Source organism: Rhamphochromis longiceps, linkage group LG3, assembly GCF_057381845.1.
Source record: "Rhamphochromis longiceps isolate RC_006_pf linkage group LG3, R_longiceps_female_GT1.1, whole genome shotgun sequence".
Classification (NCBI taxonomy): domain Eukaryota; kingdom Metazoa; phylum Chordata; class Actinopteri; order Cichliformes; family Cichlidae; genus Rhamphochromis; species Rhamphochromis longiceps.
Genome location: NC_140559.1, coordinates 1,843,636 through 1,857,959, shown reverse-complemented (window position 1 = coordinate 1,857,959; position 14,324 = coordinate 1,843,636). Strand labels below are relative to the sequence as shown.

Sequence of the window (14,324 nt, the reverse complement as noted above, 5' to 3'; positions counted from 1 at the left end):
TTTCGCCATTTGTTGATTCACTCGAAGAGTAAGTAACGTCATATGGGTCAAGTGATCTGTTTGATATCAATCTTTCGCGATACATATTTACATTATTTGTACAGTACGGATGATTTGCTTTGGTACCTGGTCGAACTTCAGTTCTCCTCTGTCTGCCTGGCTCCGTTTCTCTAACAGCACACTCTCATGCAGCAGCTGCCCCGCCCCGCTTAGTGCCTGAGCTCGGAACATACCAATACTAGGGGGGATTTACGCACAGTCGTAAATTCCCACAGTGTGCGCTATGTGCTTTAAATATTGTGTGTAGTTTTTTGCTTAATACAGTTGTCATCCAGGCATCTAATTATGAAAAAATTACACTCCAAAAGACCCCAGGCTTCTGAAAAAACAACCCGGGCTTAAGCCCAGTAAGCCACCCCCCCGCTCCGCCACTGGCTCCAGACATCCAGAGGCACCAAGAGCAAAGAAGACCAAGGAAGACCAACGGAGGGGCAACCGTGCCACTGTCCCGTGATGTGACGTGCCTGAGATAGGCCTCCTCCCTGGGGACAGCTTCCCTGCTGACCCCAGTAGGCACTCCCAGACTCTGCAACCCACCAAGGAAAGGGGGCCCAGGCCCATCCGGACCGGGGCCCAGTTCAGCAGCGCCGCACGGCCCCACAGAGCCCGGGACAGCCCACCCGACCCCACCACAGAGAAAACTGCACCCACCCCATCATCCACTCATCTTCCAGACTACACAAGACAATAGACACAATTTTTTAAAAACCTCCCTAAAATGTTTAATAATAATAATGGATTTATATAGCGCTTTTCAAGGCACCCAAAGCGCTTTACAATGCCACTATTTATTTTCATTCATATATTCATTTATATCATTATATCATATCATTTATATTCATTCACTCTCGCATTCATACACTGGTGGAGGTAAGCTACAGTTGAAGCCACAGCTGCCCCGGGGCAGACTGACAGAAGCGAGGCTGCCATATCGCGCCATCGGCCCCTCTGGCCATCACCAGTGGGCAATAGGGTAAAGTGTCTTGCCCAAGGACACAACGACCAGGACAGAGAGCCCGGGGATCGAAGCGGCGACCTTCCGGTTACAGATGTGCTTCCCAACCCCCCTGAACCACGGTCGCCCCCAGAATTGAATTCAAAATCCTGCTCCTCACATACAAGGTCTTAAATAATCAGGCCCCATCTGATATTAATGACCTTGTAGTACCATATCACCCTATTAGAGCACTTCGCTCTCGCTCTGCAAGCCTACTTGTTGTTCCTAGAGTATTTAAAAGTAGAATGGGAGGCAGAGTCTTCAGTTTTCAGGCCCCTCTTCTGTGGAACCAGCTTCCAGTTTGGATTCGGGAGACAGACACTATCTCTACTTTTAAGATTAGCTTAAAACTTTCCTTTTTGCTAAAGCATATAGTTAGGGCTGGACCAGGTGACCCTGAATCCTCCCTTAGTTATGCTGCAATAGACGTAGGCTGCCGGGGGATTCCCATGATGCATTGAGTTTTTCCTTTCCAGTCACCTTTCTCACTCACTATGTGTTAATAGACCTCTCTGCATTGAATCATATCTGTTATTAACCTCTGTCTCTCTTCCACAGCATGTCTTTATCCTGTCTTCCTTCTCTCACCCCAACCGGTCGCAGCAGATGGCCGCCCCTCCCTGAGCCTGGTTCTGCCGGAGGTTTCTTCCTGTTAAAAGGGAGTTTTTCCTTCCCACTGTCGCCAAAGTGCTTGCTCATAGGAGGTCATATGATTGTTTAGATTTTCTCTGGATCTACTGTACAACATAAAGTGCATTGCACTATATAAATAAAATTTAATTGAACTGAATTGAGTTACTTTTGATAGAACTAGTAATGTAACTAAGTTACTAATGTAAAGTAACTTACACGACACTGCTCTTCACACATGTTCATTATATTCTGATGATCCTGGATGGAGACAAACTACAGATAAGTGTGTTCAGCCCAACTAGTTTATCTCATTACAGCAGTTTGATGTTTCCCTTTGAATCCCCCTGAAGATCCTGACAGTGAAGCACGTACATAATACTCCAGCCTTTCAACTCTGAGCTTATTTAGTTCTATTAATACACTGAAATCTCATTTGTGTCATGAAGAAAGTCTTTAATCAAACAGAATTCAAAGATCAGAAACATTTCATATATGGAGTTAAACATGAATCATTGTTTCAACAACATATTTATTGTTGTCATAAACAGACAAGAAGACAACAACAAACTGCTCCTCCCATTCAACACATGTCAGTCCATATCCCAGCAAACTAAATCATCTCCATTTACACATCAAATAGAAACATGAATCACTTGTAATGATTAGAAACTTGATAGAATTTCAAATCTAGTTTGGGGAGTCATTCAGTGAGAAACAGTGAAATGATTTTCCATGTGAAAAGGTGGACAGCAGAAACAGAAAGAAACAGTGAAACTAAAAGAGAAACAAAGAGCTTTGGAACAACGAGGCAGCAGGAGGACAGCTGCAGTTTAACAGCTTCAACTCACTGACAGGAAACAACATTAGAAACATCATCATCCTCAACTCATCTGCTGCACTGACACTGACACCTTCAACGGACACACGTTCAATTTATCAACAGTGCTGATGTATGGAAACATCCTGTGAGTGAAAGTGTGTGTGAAGGTGTGTATGTGTGTGTTAGTATCAGGATCAGAGAACGACAGCTTTCCTCTGTTCCAGTCCAGATTCACTCTGATCCTCTGGAGCTTCTTCTGGAATGAGAGATCAGTGAGAGGACCTGGTGGTGACCATGCTGAGTATTCACCTTCATCAAACCATATTATCCATAATCCAGACCATATGTCTCCCTTCCTCTGCACAGACTCTGCTAACACACCCAGTCCCCACGGTGTACTGTCTCCTACATCAACATCCCAGCTGTGAGTCCCTGAGTTAAAGCCCTCAGAGCCCAGGACTGAGCAGGAATGATCAAACCTCTCTGGATTATCAGGAAGCTGCTGCTTCTCTCCTCCTCTCACACTGGTCAGATCTTCAGACAGGATGAGGTCTGGATCAGCAGTGTTTGGGTCCAGAATGAGAGGAGTGTAGGAGACCATGTCCTTCATGTTGTTCCAGATGTTGAAGGTCAGGTTGCCCAGGTGTTTGGCCTGGTCTATCAGAGCTCCTGAGGGCAGCTGTGGATCATCCAGCAGGGGGCAGCGCTGGACTCTTTCCACTGCAGCCTTGTAGTTGTGCAGGAATGTGATATCTTCAGCTCTCAGCTCCTCCTCTGTGGCTCTGACTGTGTCTGAAAGAGCTGCTATCTCTCTGCTCAGAGCCTCCATCTTCTCCTTCATCATCCCACTCTTCTGCTCCTCTTCCTCCCTCAGTGCAGCCAGCCTGGCCTCCTCTTCCTCTGCTAGAAACTGGTGAAGCTTCTTAAACTGCTCCTTAATCTGCCTCTCTGTGTGTCGGGCCTGGACCTTAATGTGTTCTGCTGTTTGATCAAACTTCACTTGAACTTCTTCACAAACCTTTAACTTCTTCTTTAAGGGCTCCAGAGTTTCCTGAAGTTTCTTGTGTTGTCGTGCAACTTCATCGATGGGTCTGAATCTGTGATTGGTGTGTTTTTCTGAGTCTCTGCAGATGTGACACACTGGCTGCTGATGGTCCAGACAGAAGAGTTTGAGTTTCTCAGAGTGCAGACTGCAGAGAGCCTCTGAAGCTCTCTGATATCTCTCCTGTAAGAACGAATCACACAAGTTCTTTAAAGCCTTGTTTGAAGGTGGATGCTTCTTTGAAGATCTTCTCTTACAAAGTGGACACTCGTGTGTTGGTCTCTCTCTCCACCATCTCTTCAGACAGTGTTCACAGAAGCTGTGGCTACATGACAGAATAACAGGATCTCTGAAGACCTCCATACAGACCGTACAGCAGAGATCCTCCTCTGATCTGGAAGCCATTGAGTCTGTGAGTGAAGCTGAAAACAGCAGACAGGAAGTACAGTCAGTCCTGGCTCCCCTCCCTCCTCTACCACCTTCACTGAAACTTCCTTTGAGTCGTGTTTTTGCTCAAACTCACATTCAGTGTGTGGAGCGTCAGCAGCTTGAAGCAGCAGTATTGGAGTTTTCCACTTTTCTCTCCTGTAGCTGGACTCACTCAGAGGAAGCTGCTAGTTTGGTCTGAGCTCAGTCTGATCGTCTGTGCATCTCTCTGGGCGTTTTTCTTCCTCTCTACTAAGGAGGAAAAACATCATGTTTCCTGCTTTGTTGCATTTGAGTGACGTGAGGGGAGGAGTAAAATGTTGCTGTTTCACTTTAACCCTTTAAAGCCGGCCGGAACGGGCATGCTCCGTTTTGTGTATCTATTATTAAATCCCTGTGTTCTAAGCTGACTAATATGCTGCTAATGTCACGGTTTGCCAGAGCAAACCATGTGATGTGGGGAAGGAGGACCCGAAAGACTCTTTAGTGAAAACAGTACGTTTGTTTACAGTGAGGTAAATAACAGATGCACACAAAATCCCCTTTGCTCTCTAGACTCCCATGTGTGTGCTCCGCGCCATAGTGTTCCTGCACACCCTGTGCGTGCTGGTCATTCGTTCCACCCAGGGGCGGATCTAGAGAAATTTTCTTAGGGTGGCATGAGGGTGGCAAAATCGAAGCCCTTTTTTCCCCCCAAACACATATGCAGGTGGTTACATATGGTTAAAATGATTCAAATGCAGTAAGTATACATGTTTTTCATATAAATATAGTCTACAACTTAATTATTTTCTGTAGCCCACATAATTAAACACTTTAGTTACATAAAACATATGAGTTTTGATGCTATGTACTGTATAGCATGTATGATAAATAAATATGTAGCCCAATAAGTATAAAATCCAGAAAGCTACACAACATGGGGCGGTTCATTTACAAACACAAGTCTAACTTAAGTTTCACTGTTTTTTGTTAGAAAACAATCACATTGTTACAGCTTAAATTACACAAAATGTCAGAAATCTGCACTGTCATGAAAAAAAATTTAAACCAAATTTTTCGTGATTTGTTGGATTAACCCTCCAAAATACAACCGGCCATTTTTGACTCCTTTTTAGTTTACGTTTGTATTTCACCCTCAGATTGTTTCATTTTATTTTTTTCCCCTTGCCTTGTTTGGTATCTTTTCAGCTCAACTGAATTTAGTTGTTTTTTTCACTGACATACTGCATTAGTATTAGTGATCTGAAATCACACAAAGAACTTAAAATCCTAGTAGTATTTCTTTACTGTACAAAAAAACCCCACAGACACGTTGAGTAAACTTTTATAACTTGAAATGCAAATGTAATCTAATTGTACATTTTGTAAACATATACAGCTATTTATCTAAAAATGCCTGTGCTAGACAGACCCAACACCCATGCAAATGTACACCTATCTGGAACAACCCTGACATATTACAAAACAATAATATGACAAACTTTTCAGATTGGAGTGGTAAAGGAATCAAATATGTAGAACATATACTAGAAGGAACCGAATTTATTTCATTTGACGGACTAGTTACACAATATGGGATCAACAAGAAAAGATTTTTAGAATATCAACAAATTAAATCCATAGTAAAAAAAGAAATTTAAACCGGGTCAAGTTGAACTACAAACACCACCAAGCGTGGTTCAATTTCTTACTCTTAAACCCCCCAAATTACTATCCAAAATATACAGAATGCTTTCTAAAACAGATGAATCAATATCACTTCCTATTGCAAAATGGGAAGCGGATTTATCAGTTAACTTAGACCTAAACTTCTGGTCTCAGATTTGCTTAAAAACCTTTCATCTAATTAGAAATCCCAGTCTTCAATTAATTCAATACAAAATATTACATAGAGTGCACTATACAGGTCATCGGATGTTCAAGATGGGCTTTACGTCTACCAACAACTGCTCACACTGCCAAACCAATTCACCGGACAATTATATCCACGCTCTTTGGTTCTGTCCACCAGTTCAGAAGTTTTGGCGCGAGATATGTGAAGACTTATCAAAGTGTCTGAAATGTAACATTCCAACTTCCCCCTTAGTGTGTTTGTTGGGCAGCTTAGATAATGTCACTTCAGAAAAGAATATAGCCCATATGGTTTTCACTGCCCTATGCATAGCCAAGAAAACAGTCCTCATGAACTGGAAAAATAAAAATAGTCTTAATTCTGACCAATATAGAAATTATCTATTAGATTACATTAGTCTTGATACGGCCTCTGCCACCACATCAGATCAATTGCTCTGGGCTCCTTTGATCAGCTCCATCACCTAGTGGGGGTGGGGGGTCATAGTTTGGTCCCGCCTTCACTGTTGTGATTGGTGTGGGGGTAGGGACAGGCTTAGGGCGTCGGGGGGTTCCCCAGGAGCATCTTCCTTGGGGGACTGAACCCGGGGTAGCGGTCATGGCCTATTAGGGGCTCTGTTGGCTCTTAGGTGACGGTTTCCTCGTGGCTGCGTGCAGCGGGGCTAGGGGAGAGTCTGTGCTGATGGACGTGGGTTATTGACCTGGTAGCCTGGCTGCCCCTGAGTGGGTCCGGGACGGGCGTGAGGTTCTGGGGGAGCTCCGTCTCCGGGCTGGGGCCCTGGCTGGGCCTCGGGGACTTGGGTCCTGGTTGGTATGTTGCTGGGGTTGTGGGCGGGTGGGTGTATGGGGGCCCGGCCCTGGCGCAGAGTGCCGCCAGCGCATCGAGCCACCTGGGGGCTCTTCAACTGGAGGGGGAAGGTTGTAACACCTTGCAGGAGCTTTCCTCTCTTCAGGAACTCTCTCTGCAGGAGGGGCAGATACAGGAGAGGTGGAGGAAGAGCTCAGCCTGGGTGTCTATTGTCTCATGTAATCTGGAAGATGAGTGGATGATGGGGTGGGTGCAGTTTTCTCTGTGGTGGGGTCGGGTGGGCTGTCCCAGGCTCTGTGGGGCCGTGCGGCGCTGCTTTTCTGGGCCCCCTGTCCAGATGGGCCTGGGTCCCCTTTCCCTGGCGGGTTGCAGAGTATGGGGGTGCCTACTGGGGTCAGCGGGGGAGCTGGCCCCAGGGAGGGGTCACTTGCCCCTCCCTTCCTTCCCTCCCCATCTCCCGCTGCCTCCCTCTTCCCACTCCACCACAATCACCCACACATGCAGGGCCTTGGGGTAAAGGTGTGTCACCAGGGTGCAGGGGAGGCTACCCCCCCCTCTGTCCCCTTCTGGCTTCTTGTGCCTCAATTTTATCTCACAACTTAGACATTCACATTACTCACACTCTCATAACACATACATATAGGATCTTGGGGGTGGGCACGCAACACGGACTCCAAAAGACCATCAGGGTGTACACCTCACCCCTGGTGTCGTTGCCCACCTCTCAATTTTAAATACACGTAGACATTGAGGGCTAGCAGGAGGGACTATGTGCTTACCTGCTGCTCTCTGGCAGTTAGCTCCATGCCCTCCTGGGTTTTAAATGCACCTTAGAACACACATGCATCACCACTACATATGAGCGGGCGGAGGGAGGTTTTGGAGTCTTCACACACCTCCGTTCTCTGCGACCTGCTGAAGCGGGAGGGCTAGGAGGAGGACTTGGCCGTCTGACTGCGGTCTGGAGTGTGGGGCCTCCCTGCTGCTGTGGAGTCGGGGCGGTCTGCTTCTCCCCACCGCAATGAAAAAGGGTAACACCACCTGGGTCTGGGTGCAGTTTCCCCCTCCAGGGGCAAAGGTACCTAGACCCGGTTCGTAGAGTACGCTTGGGGAGTGTGATCGTGTGTACAGTGTCTCTATGTCTGTCTCCACATTGGTTGAGTGTTGAGTAATTGCATATGAGAGCATGAGGGTGGGAATGGATGTTTGTATCTGTGTGTGCCTGTATGTCTGTGTCTATATGTCAGGTTGGGTGTCAGACGGCACCTCTCTGGGGATATCTCAGGCCCTCCAAGGTATGGAGGCCTATCTCCCCCCCACCACTTCCCCTGCCGGTGGCAAAAGAAAAAAAACTTACTTTAGAGATGTTGCGCAAATGGAAGAAAGCAGTTTTACATATCTGTTTAATATGTGCGTTGAAGGACACGTCCTGGTCAAAAATGACTCCAAGGTTCCTCACAGCGTTACTGGAGGCCAAGGTAATGCCATCCAGGGTAAGAATCTGCTTAGATACCATATTTCTAAGATTTTCAGGGCCGAGTACAATAACCTCAGTTTGATCTGAATTAAGAAGCAGAAAGTTAGCGGCCATCCAGGTCTTTATGTCTTTAAGACATTCCTGCAGTTTAACTAATTGGTGTGTGTTACCTGGCTTCATGGACAGATAGAGCTGGGTGTCATCTGCATAGCAGTGAAAGTGTATGCTATGTCTTCTAATGATACTGCCTAAGGGAAGCATGTATAATGTAAAAAGAATTGGTCCTAGCACTGAACCCTGTGGAACTCCATAATTAACCTCAGTGTGTGAAGAGGACTCTCCATTTACATGCACAAACTGGAGTCTATTAGATAGATATGATACAAACCACTGCAGTGCAGTACCTGTAATACCTACAGCATGTTCTAATCGCTCTAATAGGATATTATGGTTGACAGTATCGAATGCTGCACTAAGGTCTAGCAGGACAAGCACAGAGATGAGTCCACTGTCAGAGGCCATAAGAAGATCATTTGTAACCTTCACTAAAGCTGTTCCTGTGCTGTGATGAGCTCTGAAACCTGACTGAAACTCTTCAAATAAACCATTCCTCTGCAGATGATCTGTTAGCTGTTTGACAACTACTCTTTCAAGGATTTTTGATATGAAAGGAAGGTTGGAGATTGGCCTATAATTAGCTAAGACTGCCGGGTCTAGAGATGGCTTTTTGAGTAAAGCCAGTACAGTACAGCCAGCTTGAAGGCCTGTGGTACATAGCCGATTATTAGAGATAGGTTGATCATATTTAAGATCGAAGAATTAATTAATGGCAGGACTTCTTTGAGCAGTTTTGTAGGAATGGGGTCTAAAAGACCCGTTGATGGTTTGGAGGAAGTAATTATTGAAGTTAACTCAGAAAGATCAATTGGAGAAAAAGAGTCTAACTTAACATCAATGGTGCTAAGAGTAGCTGTAGATAATATTATATCTGTGGGATGATTATTGGTAATTTTTTCTCTAATGATAAAAATGTTATTTGTGAAGAAGTTCATGAAGTCATTACTAGTTAACGTTAAAGGGATGGTTGGCTCAACAGAGCTCTGACTTTTTGTCAGCCTGGCTACAGTGCTGAAGAGAAACCTGGGGTTTTTCTGATTTTCTTCAATCAGTGATGAATAGTAAGATGTTCTGGCTTTGCGGAGGGCTTCTTATAAAGCAGCAAATTGTTTCTCCAGGCAAAATGATGATCCTCTAAATTTGTGACACGCCATTTCCGCTCCAGCTTATGAGTCATCTGCTTTAGGCTACGTGTTTGAGAATTATACCACGGAGTCAGGTACTTCTGATTAGAGACCTTAGTTTTCACAGGAGCTACAGTATCCAGAGTCGTACGCAGTGAGGAGGTAAAATTATTAAAAAGATAATCGACATCTGTTGGGGTAGCGTTCAGATAGCTGCTCTGCTCTGTGTTGGTACAGGGCATTGAAGATGATAACAGTGGTAAATGGCCTGTATTTGTATAGCGCTTTAGTCCCTAAGGACCTCAAAGCGCTTTACACAACCAGTCATCCACCTATTCACACTGGTGATGGCAAGCTACATATACAAATATCAAATATATGTGACAGGCAAAAACTAGCAAACACTTTTAGCAGTTAGAACAACTTATACTTGAATGCAGAATGTTACACCATCACTTATGGATATATTAGTTTTTCGCCTCTCACTGCTTAAGCCATTAATCTTTCTAGAATTGTTCTTTGAAACAGATGCGACCTCACAAAAGGTGTTAACGATGCTGTCAGACCAGAGCAGTTTAACGCTCAACTACAAATCAATGGCTTTTTGATGGTGGCCGGCGCGGAATGAAGGTCAACTATAAATAGACCTTTTCTCGACATTGTTGTTGTCACCTGGTCGACTACAAATAGATCAAATATCAATGACAAAAAAACAACGGTAAATCAACATCATTACAACGTCCCTATAGTAAGATTTACCACAGTCGGTTTACCACAGTATTTCAATGTTGTTACAACAGTGGCATTTCAACCCTGACCATAACAACGGATCGGATGAAAAATCAACGTCAATTCTATGTCGTCTTGCTATCTGGGACCTCTACACTGACAGAGCTGACACCTGATTGGACCATTACAGAGTTAGTCTTCTTTTCTGGCTGTGGATTGGTTCGTCAGGATTTCCCCCTTTACAGGTTTAAAAACAATCTCTGTTTTTAAATATTTTGACCTCCTTCTTGTTTCCAAAGGTGAAGCAGCACCAGCCTCCTCTGATCTTCATGTTGTAGCTCTGTGTGTCCAGCAGGGGGCAGAACATCTCCAACCTGTGCCAGCAGCTCTCACTGTGAGCTCAGACGTTTGTGGACACTCAGTTTGTTTGAACATAGTAAATAATCAGAGCTTCTCAGACTGTTTATGGGGACACCACCTGCCCGAGGGTGTACTGTGTCAGAGAGGTGGTGTATGCTGCTGGGTGTAGTCTCTCTGCTGGTTCATGGTTTTTACTGTGAAACTGTGTTCATGTCAGGAAGGTTTAGTCTGATCACTGTGGTGCAGTTTGGTTTACTCTGTTTCTGAGTGTTTGTAGGATCAGTCTCTGCAGGTCACCTGATACCTGCAGTGAAGTGTTTATAAATCAGCTCCATCAGATTTAATCCAACAGAATAACATGTAAAACACTCCAGGGCTTTTAATCTGAAACTTTCTCTAGAGCTGTCTGGAGTTTTAGACTAGAATATTCTGTGATTGCCAGACTGTCCACATCATGTGTCCTACCAAAACTTTCATCTATCATAACTTTCATCGACAAACATCCCCTGACATTAAACCCAAATATGTCAGAGTCTGCAGTGTGATCATTTAATGTGGTCTGGAAAAGCTGCAGTGGCTCAAGCCAAAGGTTTAATATTAAAAGAAAAGGGAAGCACAGAGTACCAGAGCTGCAACATGTCACATTAAAAGCTCCAGAAAAAGGAACATGTGACAGTGACACCAGAAATGTTTTATATTAAAGGGAAACTTGATTTAATATGTTAATAAATATGATGTAATATACAAAAATAAAAAACAACAATTTAAAACCACAGAAGAAGAAAAGATGATGTTATAGCTCTAAGTCAACTTTCAAATTTAAAGCTCAGCATTTAAAGCAAAGTAAAAATGTGCTGGAAAAGGGTTCATTAGAAAATCAACAGTTTTAAAACAATGAAAATCCCCAGAAAAACACATTGGAAAGAAGAAATAAGTAGGAGGTTCCTAAGAAGTTTCTAAGACGCCATGAAAAGGGAAATACAGTTTAATGGCTCTAAGAAAAGTTTCAGATTAAAAGCTTCAGGAAAGGTGTTTTACACCTGCTGTGATAGTCATCTAAACGAGGTTGGACAGAGGATCAGGATAAAAATCGGTCAAGTGTTTTAATTTTCATGACATCTCTGTTAGACAACACCACACTGATCACCTAAACCTATAGAAGGTCCTAGTAAAGATTAAATGTTTCTGTCATGTTTAAAAACCTTTGTTTTTATATGATGACCTGTTAGCCCTCAATTCAGTGTCACATGAGCTCAACCCTCCATCATCCCTGCTCAGCATGACCCTTTCACTAAGCTCAAACCTTAAGGATCACTCTTCACTTCTCCTCCATCTTTGTTGGGTGATCTGTGCTCGAGCTCTTTTGACCTACACTTTGTTTGACTGGTGTGTTGCGTGCTGGGCCCAGCTACGCTTCGGTGATCACAATCCACACATAGGTGTAGATCTACAACACTTCCTCACATACAGCTCTTTCCAGAAAAATCACTGCAAGTCAGACATTACTGTGCAAAAGTCTTGAGTCACCTGGTATTTCTCTACATTTTGCCTCCAAGGATTTAACTTTCTTCTGATTTTTAAAGTGGTTTTAAGCAGAGATTCTGAAGCTTTCTGGGAGTCAATGACTTCTTTGGACACTGGCTGCTTTTTCACTAATTTTCAGTCCAGTCCTTGTACCTAAACATTTTCACAGGAATGTTTAATTCTGACTTGCGAATCATTCAACTGTAACCAAGGCTCCCAACACAGTGAATGGACCAGCGTTGTGCCTACAGGCAACTTAGCAAAGAACCAGTTTTAAACTGTATCTTTGGGTCATTTGTTACCAGCAGCCTGTCACAAAAACAACCCTCAGTACAATTTGTTTAGCTGAATCTAAAACTGGCCCAGTGGAGGATAAAGAAGAAATGTGAGGCCTGAAAATCTCCAGCAGATGAACAGTATCTGAAAGTCATGACCTTAAGAAAAAAATCCAGGAGGGCAGTTCAGTAGGAGGGGAAAGGAGGGGAGTGGAAATGATTGGAACAGGTGTGTTGAAGTGATGAATGATGAAAACAGAAAAGTACCATCATGTTTTAATCCATCTTTTAATACCACCTGGAAAGCATCTGATTGGCAGCAGCTTTATTTTCAGACAATGATGCCAAACACAAAGCCAGTGCGGTGAACACTATCAGAGCCCGGACGTCAGCGTAGCTTGACAGAATATAACAAAAGGAAGAAACATCCAAAAAAGAGCTTTAAATGTTCTTCAAAAACCCGGAGAACTATTCCTGAAGATACTTAAAGACATTACAGGAAGCTCCTCAGAGAGTTCAGGCTGAAAGGCTGCTGTGACTCAGACCAAATGTTTATTATATAAAAAGAAAAGGGAAGCCCTCAGTACTGTGGCTACGACACGTCAAATTAAACCCCCCAAAAAGGGAACATGTTGTAATAACACCTTTTCTAATTAAAAGGAAATGTGATTTAATGTGTTGATAAACATGTTGCAATAGCTAAGGAGATTAAATGAATCCGACTATAAGCTATAGAAGACGGACAGATATGTTTAGAATAGGTTTCAAATTGAAAACTATTATAACTTAGAATCGAAAGTTTTAAAAGAAATTATGTGAACTGCTCAGAAGGCTGGTCAGAACTGTAAAAACTCTGTTTCTGCCCCATATTCCATATTTCGTGCTTGTTTGCTGGTGTTTCAATAAATCACTGTACTCATTTTTAATTTTCAAGGGATGGCTCAAGACTTCTGTGCAGTGATAGGATGGTGTGAAATGGTTTCTGCAATTAAGACACAAAATTACAAAACAAGCGGTCGTTTCAACACTGATGTGCTGTTGTGTTGGATCATCACGGGCGTGTGAGGGGGGGCAGTCGTGTTCAGGCAGGCCGTGTCTTCACCCTGAATGTAATCCAAGTCCTTCTAGAAACAACACCTACGGGCAGATATTTTGAAACAGATCCTGAATTCATTTCAATGCTCACAGAGGCCTTAAAACTGCAGCTTTGCTTCAGATTGAGAGTTGAACCTCTGCCATCATGTAGCTCTCAATCCTCACACACATTTAAAGTCAGGGGTTTTTCCCCCGTGTTTTATTGTTTTTACCACAAAGCACTCACTGCTTGTACAAAGTCTGCATCAATGCCTATCGCTCTGAGTCCCTGCATGAACGCGTCTTTACTTCCTGTTAGAAAGTCACAGTTTAGTAAAAAGGCACCAAGCAACTACAAAGAGACTAAAAAAACACCATATTTGAAGCATCTTCCTTAGTGTGATGCCCCTCCTCCTCCTCCTCCTCTAAATGAGGTGAGAGCATCTGTTCAACTCTGCAGAGGTGGAAGGGTGGAGGAGGTGTGCATGTGTGTTTGTGTGTCACAGGAAGAACGATCTAGTGGTAGGAAGTGGGTGTGGCCTTTAAAGAAGACACTGAGCACAGTTTAAATTTTCTGTTTCCCATTAAACTCGACAAGTGTTGTCTATAAAAAGTCAATTTACATGCTCTAAGCGTGCCATCACACACGTGCACACACAAGCACACAGACACACACTTCACTTCACTGTGCTTCTCCATATAAGGACACACACACACTTGATAGTACTTAAAGTGCAGTAAAGTGTGTGTGAGACTGAGGAGAACACCACTTCCTCTTCTCTCACTCGCTTCGACTTCTTTCAACTTGAGTCAGAAAGCAAGAGTTCAGTTACTGAGGAAGTGTGTGTGTGTGTGTGTGTGTGTGTGTGTGTGTGTGTGTGTGTGTGTGTGTGTGTGTGTGTGTGTTGTACGTTCTGCTTTAACCTCCATAAATGGTGCCTGAGCTGCAGACTGGAGGCCTCCGGCTTCTCTTTGATTTGCCTGATTGATCAGGGCTGTTCAAT

General features: G+C 43.8%; 1 protein-coding gene across 1 annotated transcript; it reads right to left on the bottom strand.

Moving 5' to 3' along the window:
• Positions 1 to 1,937: 1,937 nt before the first annotated feature.
• Positions 1,938 to 4,153, bottom strand: LOC146672488 (nuclear factor 7, brain-like). The gene is made up of 2 exons (XM_085386342.1): positions 4,076 to 4,153; positions 1,938 to 3,974 (listed from the first exon to the last, which is right to left on the bottom strand). Exon 2 carries the CDS (start codon positions 3,955 to 3,957, stop codon positions 2,572 to 2,574), a length of 1,386 nt encoding a protein of 461 aa, XP_085242468.1. The 5' UTR covers positions 3,958 to 3,974; positions 4,076 to 4,153; the 3' UTR covers positions 1,938 to 2,571.
• Positions 4,154 to 14,324: the final 10,171 nt, after the last annotated feature.

Excerpts from the sequence above, each read along its gene's own strand:
- LOC146672488 (XM_085386342.1), bottom strand. The coding sequence starts at position 3,957 with ATGGCTTCCAGATCAGAGGAGGATCTCTGCTGTACGGTCTGTATGGAG.